Genomic DNA, 12,489 nt, shown 5'->3' with positions numbered 1-12,489 from the left:
ATCCCATGGATCCCACCCCATCCCATGGATCCCATCCCATCCTATGGATCCCATCCCACCCCATGGATCCCATCCCATCCCATGGATCCCATCCTATGGATCCCATCCCATCCCATCCCATCCCATCCCATCCCATCCTATGGATCCCATCCCATCCCATGGATCCCATCCCACCCCATGGATCCCATCCCATCCTATGGATCCCATCCCACCCCATGGATCCCATCCCATCCCATGGATCCCATCCTATGGATCCCATCCCATCCCATCCCATCCCATCCCATCCCATCCCATGGATCCCATCCTATGGATCCCATCCCATCCCATGGATCCCATCCCATCCCATGGATCCCATCCCATCCTATGGATCCCATCCCATCCCATGGATCCCATCCTATGGATCCCATCCCATCCCATGGATCCCATCCCATCCCATGGATCCCATCCCATGGATCCCATCCCACCCCATGGATCCCATCCCATCCCATGGATCCCATCCCATCCCATGGATCCCATCCCATCCTATGGATCCCATCCCATCCCATGGATCCCATCCATCCTATGGATCCCATCCCATCCCATGGATCCCATCCCATCCCATGGATCCCATCCCATCCCATGGATCCCATCCCATCCCATGGATCCCATCCCATGGATCCCATCCCATGGATCCCATCCCATCCCATGGATCCCATCCCATCCCATGGATCCCATCCCATGGATCCCATCCCACCCCATGGATCCCATCCCACCCCATGGATCCCATCCCATCCCATCCCATCCCATCCCACCCCATGGATCCCATCCCACCCCATGGATCCCATCCCATCCTATGGATCCCATCCCATCCCATGGATCCCATCCCACCCCATGGATCCCATCCCATCCCATGGATCCCATCCCATCCTATGGATCCCATCCCATCCCATGGATCCCATCCTATGGATCCCATCCCATCCCATGGATCCCATCCCATGGATCCCATCCCACCCCATGGATCCCATCCCATGGATCCCACCCCATCCCATGGATCCCATCCCACCCCATGGACCCCACCCCATCCCACCCCATGGATCCCATCCCATCCATCCTATGGATCCCATCCCATCCCATGGATCCCATCCCATCCTATGGATCCCATCCCATCCCATCCCATCCCATCCCATCCCATCCCATGGATCCCATCCTATGGATCCCATCCCATCCCATGGATCCCATCCCATCCCATGGATCCCATCCCATCCTATGGATCCCATCCCATCCCATGGATCCCATCCTATGGATCCCATCCCATCCCATGGATCCCATCCCATCCCATGGATCCCATCCCATGGATCCCATCCCACCCCATGGATCCCATCCCATCCCATGGATCCCATCCCATCCCATGGATCCCATCCCATCCTATGGATCCCATCCCATCCCATGGATCCCATCCATCCTATGGATCCCATCCCATCCCATGGATCCCATCCCATCCCATGGATCCCATCCCATCCCATGGATCCCATCCCATCCCATGGATCCCATCCCATGGATCCCATCCCATGGATCCCATCCCATCCCATGGATCCCATCCCATCCCATGGATCCCATCCCATGGATCCCATCCCACCCCATGGATCCCATCCCACCCCATGGATCCCATCCCATCCCATCCCATCCCATCCCACCCCATGGATCCCATCCCACCCCATGGATCCCATCCCATCCTATGGATCCCATCCCATCCCATGGATCCCATCCCACCCCATGGATCCCATCCCATCCCATGGATCCCATCCCATCCTATGGATCCCATCCCATCCCATGGATCCCATCCTATGGATCCCATCCCATCCCATGGATCCCATCCCATGGATCCCATCCCACCCCATGGATCCCATCCCATGGATCCCACCCCATCCCATGGATCCCATCCCACCCCATGGACCCCACCCCATCCCACCCCATGGATCCCATCCCATCCATCCTATGGATCCCATCCCATCCCATGGATCCCATCCCATCCTATGGATCCCATCCCATCCCATCCCATCCCATCCCATCCCATCCCATCCTATGGATCCCATCCCATCCCATGGATCCCATCCCACCCCATGGATCCCATCCCATCCTATGGATCCCATCCCACCCCATGGATCCCATCCCACCCCATGGATCCCATCCCATCCCATGGATCCCATCCCATGGATCCCATCCCATCCCATCCCATGGATCCCATCCCATCCCATGGATCCCATCCCATGGATCCCATCCCATCCCATCCTATCGATCCCATCCCATCCCATCCCATCCTATTGATCCCATTCCATCCCACCCCATCCCATGGATCCCATCCCACCCCATGGACCCCACCCCATCCCACCCACCCCGCACTGCCATCCCAATCCCAATCCCAATCCCCCCCCCCCCGGGAATCCCAGAGATCCCTGGGAATGTTTTCCGCACCTTCTCCCTCCTCCTTGAAGGACTTGGGCTGGGACACGGTGAAGCACTGCATCACCTCGTAGCGCTGCCGCGCTTCCTGGTTTTCCGAGCCCGCCTCGTCCGGGGGCCGGATCAGCATCCGGCAGCTGAACGTGTGGCTGCTCCGGCGGGAGGCCTCCTGCGGCCACGGAACGCCGTTCACTGGGAAGAGAAATCCGGGAAAAAGCGGCATTTACGGAGCTGCCGCGGCAGGAATCCCCGTTGCCAGAGATGCCCGGGCTTGAAGGAATTGCTGCGAAGGAGCCACTGGAATTCCCAAAGATCCCTGGGATTGAAGGGGTAAAAATCCAGCTGGAATTCCCAAAGATCCCTGGGGTTTAAGGGGTAAAAATCCAGCTGGAATTCCCAAAGATCCCTGGGATTTAAGGAGCAGAACTGAGCTGGAATTCCCAAAAATCCCTGGTATTGAAAGAGTAAAAATCCAGCTGGAATTCCCAAAGATCCCTGGGATTTAAGGGGTAAAAATCCAGCTGGAATTCCCAAACATCCCTGGGGTTTAAGGAGTAAAAATCCAGCTGGAATTCCCAAACATCCCTGGGATTGAAGGGGTAAAAATCCAGTCGGAATTCCCAAAAATCCCTGGGGTTTAAGGGGTAAAAATCCAGCCGGAATTCCCAAAAATCCCTGGGGTTGAAGGGGTAAAAATCCAGCTGGAATTCCCAAAGATCCCTGGGATTGAAGGGGTAAAAATCCAGCTGGAATTCCCAAAGATCCCTGGGATTGAAGGAGTAAAAATCCAGCTGGAATTCCCAAAGATCCCTGGGGTTTAGGAAGGAGAAATCCAGCCGGAATTCCCAAAAATCCCTGGGGTTTAGGAAGCAGAAATCCAGCTGGAATTCCCAAAGATCCCTGGGATTTAAGGAGCAGAACTGAGCTGGAATTCCCAAAAATCCCTGGTATTGAAAGAGTAAAAATCCAGCTGGAATTCCCAAAGATCCCTGGGATTGAAGGGGTAAAAATCCAGCCGGAATTCCCAAAGATCCCTGGGATTGAAGGGGTAAAAATCCAGCTGGAATTCCCAAAGATCCCTGGGATTGAAGGGATAAAAATCCAGCTGGAATTCCCAAAGATCCCTGGGGTTTAAGAGGTAAAAATCCAGCTGGAATTCCCAAAGATCCCTGGGATTTAAGGAGCAGAACTGAGCTGGAATTCCCAAAGATCCCTGGGATTGAAGGGGTAAAAATCCAGCCGGAATTCCCAAACATCCCTGGGATTGAAGGGATAAAAATCCAGCCGGAATTCCCAAAAATCCCTGGGATTTAAGGGATAAAAATCCAGCTGGAATTCCCAAACATCCCTGGGATTGAAGGGATAAAAATCCAGCTGGAATTCCCAAAAATCCCGGGGGTTTAAGGGATAAAAATCCAGCCGGAATTCCCATCCCTTTCCCATCCCCTTCCCATCCCCATTTCTGTTCCCATTCCCAGTTCCTGTTCCCATTCCCATTCCCTTTCCCATCTCCCTTCCCCCTGCCACTCCCATTTCCTTTCCCATTCCATTCCCATCCCGTTCCCATTCCTATTCCCATCCCCATTACTGTTCCCATTCCCAATCCCATTCCCTTTCCCATCTCCATTCCCACTCCCATCCCCATTCCCCCTCCCATTCCCATTCCCATCCCCATCCCGTTCCCATTCCTATTCCCATCCCCATCCCGTTCCCATTCCCCTTCCCATCTCCATTCCCACTCCCATCCCCATTCCAGCTCCCGTTCCCCCTCCCATTCCCCTTCCTTTCCCATCCCATTCCCGTTCCTGTTCCCATTCCCATTCCCAGTTCCTGTTCCCATTCCCCCTCCCATTCCCATTCTTTTTCCCATCCCCATCCCCATCCCCATCCCCATTCCCTTTCCTATTCCCATTCCCATTCCCATCCAATCTCCATCCCCATCCCATCCCCTTCCCATCCCCATTTCTGTTCCCATTCCCAGTTCCTGTTCCCATTCCCATTCCCCTTCCCATCCCCATCCCCATTCCCATTCCCCTTCCTTTCCCATCCCATTCCCATTCCTGTTCCCATTCCCATTCCCAGTTCCTGTTCCCATTCCCCCTCCCATTCCCATTCTCTTTCCCATCCCCATCCCCATTCCCATTCCCTTTCCTATTCCCATTCCCATTCCCATCCAATCTCCATTCCCATCCCATCCCCTTCCCATCCCCATTTCTGTTCCCATTCCCAGTTCCTGTTCCCGTTCCCATTCCCATTCGCATTCCCACTCAACATTCCCACTCCCATCCCCATTCCCATTCCCATTCCCCTTCCTTTTCCATCCCATTCCCAGTTCCTGTTCCCATCCCCATTCCCATTCCCATTCCCATTCTCATTCCTGTTCCCATTTCCATTCCCATTCTCATTCCCCTTCCCATTCCCATTCTCTTTCCCATCCCCATTCCCATCTCCATTCCCATTCCCATTCCCCTTTCCTATTCCCATTCCCATTCCCATCCAATCTCCATCCCCATCCCATTCCCATCCCATCCCCTTCCCATCCCCATTTCTGTTCCCATTCCCAGTTCCTGTTCCCGTTCCCATTCCCATCCCCATTCCCACTCCCATCCCCATCCCCATTCCCATTCCCCTTCCTTTCCCATCCCATTCCCATTCCTGTTCCCATTCCCATTCCCAGTTCCTGTTCCCGTTCCCCCTCCCATTCCCATTCTCTTTCCCATCCCCATCCCCATTCCCATTCCCTTCCCTATTACCATTCCCATCCCCATCCAATCTCCATCCCCTTCCCATCCCCATTTCTGTTCCCATTCCCAGTTCCTGTTCCCATTCCCATTCCCCTTCCCATTCCCATTCCCATTCCCACTCCCCTTCCTTTCCCATCCCATTCCCGTTCCTGTTCCCATTCCCCCTCCCATTCCCATTCTTTTTCCCATCCCCATCCCCATTCCCACTCCCTTTCCTATTCCCATTCCCATTCCTATCCAATCTCCATCCCCATCCCATCCCCTTCCCATCCCCATTCCCATTCCCATCCCCATTCCCATTCCCATTCCCCTTCCTTTCCCATCCCATTCCCATTCCCCTTCCATTCCCATCCCATTCCCATTCCTGTTCTCATTCCCATTCCCATTCCTGTTCCCCCTCCCATCCCATCCCCATTCCCATTCCCCCTCTCATCCCCATTCCCGTTCCCACCCCCCTCCCATCCCCATCCCCATCCCCATTCCCATTCCCATCCCCATTCCCATCCCCATCCCCCTCCCATCCCCATCCCCATCCCTGTTCCCGTTCCCATTCCCACCCCCATCCCCATCCCCATCCCCATCCCCATCCCCATCCCCGTTCCCATCCCCATCCCCGTTCCCGTTCCCGTTCCCACTCCTTCCCGCACCCAGGGATTTGGGGAGCAGGTTCTTGACGAACTCGGCGTGGTCTCCCACGTGCAGGATGCTGTAGACGCTGCTGTTCATCAGCTCCTCCTGCCCGTATCCCAGGTATCCCGTCACGTTCTCCGACACGAACACGATCCGCCCTTCCCGGTTCACCACGAAGAAGAAGCCGTCCAGGGCCTGCAACGGCAACGCCGCCCCTTCCAGAGCCTCATCCCGGAGATCCCGGCACGATCCCGGGACGATCCCGGCAGATCCCGGCAGATCCCGGCAGATCCCGCCGAAAGGCCGGAGGAAGCGCGGAGGGAGCGCAGAGCGCCGAGGAGCGTCCGGGAAAGATCGGCTGGATTCCGGCTCTGGGCCGGGATTCCAGATGGGATGGTGGGTTTGGGGCCTGGAATTCTGCGATTCCAGGTGGGATCGTGGGTTTGGGTCCTGGAATCCCGGGATTCCAGGTGGGATCGTGGGTTTGGGTCCTGGAATTCCGGGATTCCAGGTGGGATCGTGGGTTTGGATCCTGGAATCCCGGGATTCCAGGTGGGATCAAGGAACCACCTTGGTTATTCCATGGAATCCTGGGATTCCAGGTGGGATCGTGGGTTTGGGTCCTGGAATCCCACGATTCCAGCCAGGATCAAAGATCCACCTTGGTTATTCCTTGAATCCCAGGATTCCAGGTGGGATCCAAGATCCACCTTGGTTATTCCATGGAATCCTGGGATTCCAGCCAAGATCAAGGATCCACCTTGGTTATTCCTGGATTTGGGTCCTGGAATCCCGGGATTCCAGGTGGGATTGTGGGTTTGGGGCCTGGAATGCCGGGATTCCAGGTGGGATCTAAGATCCACCTTGGTTATTCCATGGAATCTCAGAATTCCAGCCAGGATCAAGGATCCACCTCGCTTATTCCATGGAATCCTGGGATTCCAGCCAGGATCAAAGATCCAACTTGGCCATTCCTGGATTTGGGTCCTGGAATTCCAGGATTCCAGGTGGGATCGTGGGTTTGGGTCCTGGAATTCCGGGATTCCAGGTGGGATCATGGGTTTGGGGCCTGGAATTCCAGGATTCCAGGTGGGATCAAGGATCCACCTCACTTATTCCATGGAATCCTGGGATTCCAGCCAGGATCAAAGATCCAACTTGGCCATTCCTGGATTTGGGTCCTGGAATCCCGGGATTCCAGGTGGGATCAAGGATCCACCTTGGTTATTCCATGGAATTCTGCGATTCCAGGTGGGATCGTGGGTTTGGGTCCTGGAATTCCGGGATTCCAGGTGGGATCGTGGGTTTGGGTCCTGGAATTCTGGGATTCCAGGTGGGATCGTGGGTTTGGGTCCTGGAATTCCGGGATTCCAGGTGGGATCGTGGGTTTGGGGCCTGGAATTCCGGGATTCCAGGTGGGATCGTGGGTTTGGGTCCTGGAATTCCGGGATTCCAGGTGGGATTAAGGATCCACCTCGCTTATTCCATGGAATCCTGGGATTCCAGCCAGGATCAAAGATCCAACTTGGCCATTCCTGGATTTGGGTCCTGGAATCCCGGGATTCCAGGTGGGATCGTGGGTTTGGATCCTGGAATTCCGGGATTCCAGGTGGGATGGTGGGTTTGGGTCCTGGAATTCCGGGATTCCAGGTGGGATCGTGGGTTTGGGGCCTGGAATTCCAGGATTCCAGGTGGGATCGTGGGTTTGGGGCCTGGAATTCCGGGATTCCAGGTGGGATCGTGGGTTTGGGGCCTGGAATTCCGGGATTCCAGGTGGGATGGTGGGTTTGGATCCTGGAATTCTGCGATTCCAGGTGGGATCGTGGGTTTGGGGCCTGGAATTCCCGGATTCCAGGTGGGATCGTGGGTTTGGAGCCCGGAATTCTGCGATTCCAGGTGGGATCGTGGGTTTGGGTCCTGGAATTCCGGGATTCCAGGTGGGATCGTGGGTTTGGGGCCTGGAATTCCAGGATTCCAGGTGGGATCAAAGATCCACCTTGGTTATTCCATGGAATCCTGGGATTCCAGCCAGGATCAAAGATCCAACTTGGCCATTCCTGGATTTGGGTCCTGGAATTCCGGGATTCCAGGTGGGATCGTGGGTTTGGGTCCTGGAATTCCAGGATTCCAGGTGGGATCGTGGGTTTGGGGCCTGGAATTCCGGGATTCCAGGTGGGATGGTGGGTTTGAGTCCTGGAATTCCAGGATTCCAGGTGGGATCAAGGAACCACCTTGGTTATTCCATGGAATCCTGGGATTCCAGGTGGGATCATGGGTTTGGGTCCTGGAATTCCGGGATTCCAGCCAGGATCAAGGATCCACCTTGGTTATTCCATGGAATCCTGGGATTCCAGGTGGGATCGTGGGTTTGGGGCCTGGAATTCTGCGATTCCAGGTGGGATCAAGGATCCACCTCGCTTATTCCATGGAATCCTGGGATTCCAGCCAGGATCAAAGATCCAACTTGGCCATTCCTGGATTTGGGTCCTGGAATCCTGGGATTCCAGGTGGGATGGTGGGTTTGGGGCCTGGAATTCCGGGATTCCAGGTGGGATGGTGGGTTTGGGTCCTGGAATTCCGGGATTCCAGGTGGGATGGTGGGTTTGGGGCCTGGAATTCCGGGATTCCAGGTGGGATGGTGGGTTTGGGTCCTGGAATTCCGGGATTCCAGGTGGGATCGTGGGTTTGGGGCCTGGAATTCCAGGATTCCAGGTGGGATGGTGGGTTTGGGGCCTGGAATTCCGGGATTCCAGGTGGGATCGTGGGTTTGGGTCCTGGAATTCCGGGATTCCAGGTGGGATCGTGGGTTTGGGTCCTGGAATTCCAGGATTCCAGGTGGGATCAAGGATCCACCTCGCTTATTCCATGGAATCCCGGGATTCCAGGTGGGATGGTGGGTTTGGGTCCTGGAATTCCAGGATTCCAGGTGGGATCAAAGATCCACCTTGGTTATTCCATGGAATCCTGGGATTCCAGCCAGGATCAAAGATCCAACTTGGCCATTCCTGGATTTGGGTCCTGGAATTCCGGGATTCCAGGTGGGATCGTGGGTTTGGGTCCTGGAATTCCGGGATTCCAGGTGGGATCGTGGGTTTGGATCCTGATCCTAATCCTGATCCTAACCCAAATCCCAATCCTAATCCCAATTGAAATCCCAATCCCAAACCCAATCCTAATCCCAATTTAAATCCCAGTCCTGATCCCAATCCCCATTTAAATCCCAATCCCGATTCCCTGGGAAATCACGACCTGACGGGGAATCCCCCAATCCCAATCTGAGTCCCAATCCCAAATTCCCAGGAAATCACTGACTGAGGAACTGCTCAATCCCAATCCCAACCCAATTCCCATCCCATTCCTTGTTCCAATCCCAACCCCAACCCCAAAACCCCATGGAATCACAGTCTGGGGAGGAATTCCCAATCCCACCCCAATCCCACCCCAATCCCATCCCAATCCCAATCCCAATCCCAATCCCGATCCCAATCCCACCCCAATCCAACCCCAATCCCAATCCCATCCCAATCCAATCCTGATTCCAATCCTCATCCCATCCCAATCCCACCCCAATCCAACCCCAATCCCAATCCTCATCCCAATCCCAATCCCGATCCCAATCCCAATCCCGATCCCAATCCCAATCCCGATCCCAATCACAATCCCAATCCCAATCCCATTCCAATCCCAATCCCAATCCCAACCCAATCCCAATCCCAAACCCAGTCATAATCCCAGCCCCAATCCCAACCCAATCCCAATTCCACCCCAATCCCAATCCCAATCCCAATCCCATCCCAATCCCATCCCAATCCCATCCCAATCCCAATCCCAATCCCAATCCCATCCCAACCCAATCCCATCCCAATCCCAATTCCACCCCAACCCCAATCCCAATCCCAATCCCAATCCCAATCCCATCCCAACCCAATCCCAATCCCACCCCAATCCCAATCCCAATCCCAGTCCCCATCCCCTCCCCATTTTCCCGACCCCGGCCCCATCCCAACCTCCCGGAAATCCCACCCCGCTCCCTCCCGGCCCCGCGCCTCCATCTCCGGCTGCCGAAAATCCGGGATTCATGGATGGAACCCCCCAAACCCCGGGAATTCCGGCATTCCCGGTTTCCCGTGGAATTCCCACCTCCAGCAGGAGCGGTCCCAGCGATTCCTTCTCGATGACGCCCTGGCTGCTGGAGGAGATGTCGGATTTCTGGACGTCGTCGTCCGCCGCTTTCTCTGGAAAAACCGGGAAAAGCGGGAATTTTCAGCCCCGACGGAACCATTGCCGATGGATCGATCGATCGATCGCCGAGAGGAACCCGATGATCGATCCTTGGGATGTTCCCGATCCGGCCACGACAGAGCCGCTGCCGGGGTTTTCCCTGGATTTGGGAAGCGGGAAAAGGACCGACACAACCCGGATCCGTGGGAAATCCGGGATCCAGGCAGGATTTGGTTTGCCTGGAGTTTAATTCCTGCTTTTCCCGCTCCTCCGGAGGAGTTTGGGTGGATTCATCCCGGGAATGGATCCGGTCGGATCCCAGGGATTGGAGGCAGTCATGAAAATTCCCCAAAATCGGAATCTCCCAGAGAATTCCTCTGGTGGGGAAATTCCAGCTTTTATTTCACGGAATTCCCGAATTTTTTTGCTACGATCCCAACTTTCAGTGCAGGGAAAAAAACCGGGAATGACTTTAAAAAAACCCGGGAAAACCCCAAAAACCAGGAGAGAGCAACGACGGGAACGTTCTCCGGGATTTTCCTCGCCTCCCGAATTCCCAGGAAAACGTGGAATGTTCTAGGAGCGACTCCAAAGGAAAGGAATGAACGAGGAGGGGAACGTCCAATCGGGGCGGGAATCTGGGAAAAAAAGGGATCCGAAATCCCAAATTTCCCAGAGGAGACGGAATATCCCCGGAATTCCGTCGGGAATTCCTAAGGAATAACTGCCGGGAAGAACTCAGGGAGAACGGGAAAGCGGAGGGAGAAAAACCGGGATGCCGGGAAAATCCCGGGATTTGGCGAGGCCGGGAATGGGAGGAGAGGATCCCAATCCCGAGAATTCCCGCTAGGATTTGTGGCAGGCGCAGCTTTTCCAAGGAATCCGAGGCGGATCCCAAAGAGGGGCGGGAATTTGGGATGGGAGAAAGCCCGGATTTCTCCTGGAAAAGCCTCTCCGGGAAGGTTCCGCATTCCAGCCGGGATTTGGGGCTGCAGGAAAAGAGGGAACGGCCTCGGCTCGGATTTTTGGGATGGCATCATGGAGACACCGGAAGAATCCAAAATCATGGAATTTTGGGAATTCCGGGCTCTGGGAATCCTCTGGGATCCCACCGCACATCCCAGCTCTTTCCATGGAATTCTGAGCAGTTTCCCGAGGTTTATTCCCGCCGGGAACGCGCGGTGACCTCGTGACGTCATCGTGGAGACGTGGGAAGAATCCAAAATCATGGAATTTTGGGAATTCCGGGCTCTGGGAATCTTCTGGGATCCCACCTCACATCCCAGCTCTTTCCAGAGAATTCTGAGCGGTTTCCCGAGGTTTATTCCCGCCGGGAACGCGCGGTGACCTCGTGACGTCATCGTGGAGGCACCGGAAGAATCCAAAATCATGGAATTTTGGGAATTCCGGGCTCCGGGAATCTTCTGGGATCCCACCTCACATCCCAGCCCTTTCCATGGAATTCTGAGCGGTTTCCCGAGGTTTATTCCCGCCAGAAACGCGCGGTGACCTCGTGACGTCATCGTGGAGACGCCGGAAGAGCTGGAATTTTGGGAATCCAAAATCATGGAATTTTGGGAATTCCGGGCTCTGGGAATCTTCTGGGATCCCACCTCACATCCCAGCTCTTTCCATGGAATTCTGAGGGGTTTCCCGAGGTTTATTCCCGCCGGGAACGCGCGGTGACCTCGTGACGTCATCGTGGAGTCGTGGGAAGAATCCAAAATCATGGAATTTTGGGAATTCCGGGCTCTGGGAATCTTCTTGGATCCCACCGCACATCCCAGCCCTTTCCATGGAATTCTGAGCGATTTCCCGAGGTTTATTCCCGCCAGAAACGCGCGGTGACCTCGTGACGTCATCGTGGAGACGCCGGAAGAGCTGGAATTTTGGGAATCCAAAATCATGGAATTTCGGGAATTCCGGGCTCTGGGAATCTTCTGGGATCCCACCTCACATCCCAGCTCTTTCCATGGAATTCTGAGCGGTTTCCCGAGGTTTATTCCCACTGGAAATGCGCGGTGACCTCGTGACGTCATCGTGGAGACGCCGGAAGAATCCAAAATCATGGAATTTTGGGAATTCCGGGCTCTGGGAATCTTCTGGGATCCCACCTCACATCCCAGCTCTTTCCATGGAATTCTGAGCGGTTTCCCGAGGTTTATTCCCGCCGGAAACGCGCGGTGACCTCGTGACGTCATCATGGAGACACCGGAAGAATCCAAAATCATGGAATTTTGGGAATTCCAGGCTCTGGGTGGAGCTCCCGGTGGGAATTGTGCTCCGGAATTCCCGGTGAATCCCAGCGGGATCCTGGATCCGGCAGAAGGAACCGGCACAAAACCGGGAATTTCTCTTCCCAGGATTCCTCTGGATTCCCGCGGATCCTTCCCCTCTTCCCAAAATCTCTTCCCGAACCATTTCCCGCCCACCCCTCAACCCAAATCCAAGGATT

General features: G+C 55.2%; 1 protein-coding gene across 4 annotated transcripts in view; it reads right to left on the bottom strand.

The window, feature by feature from the left end:
- NCOA1 (nuclear receptor coactivator 1) overlaps positions 1 to 12,489 on the bottom strand; it is a 124,912-nt gene that overhangs the window by 69,893 nt on the left and 42,530 nt on the right. For all 4 annotated transcript variants that reach the window (XM_082277210.1, XM_082277212.1, XM_082277211.1 and 1 more), the window contains 3 exons: positions 9,954 to 10,048; positions 5,831 to 6,008; positions 2,452 to 2,631 (listed from right to left, as the gene is read on the bottom strand). In XM_082277210.1, coding sequence (XP_082133336.1) covers positions 2,452 to 2,631; positions 5,831 to 6,008; positions 9,954 to 10,048 — 453 coding nt within the window. The remainder of the gene's footprint in view (positions 1 to 2,451; positions 2,632 to 5,830; positions 6,009 to 9,953; positions 10,049 to 12,489) is intronic.

Source organism: Coloeus monedula (assembly GCF_965178545.1).
Source record: "Coloeus monedula genome assembly, chromosome: 2".
Taxonomy (NCBI): Eukaryota; Metazoa; Chordata; class Aves; order Passeriformes; family Corvidae; genus Coloeus; species Coloeus monedula.
This window is presented reverse-complemented; position numbering and strand designations above follow the sequence as displayed.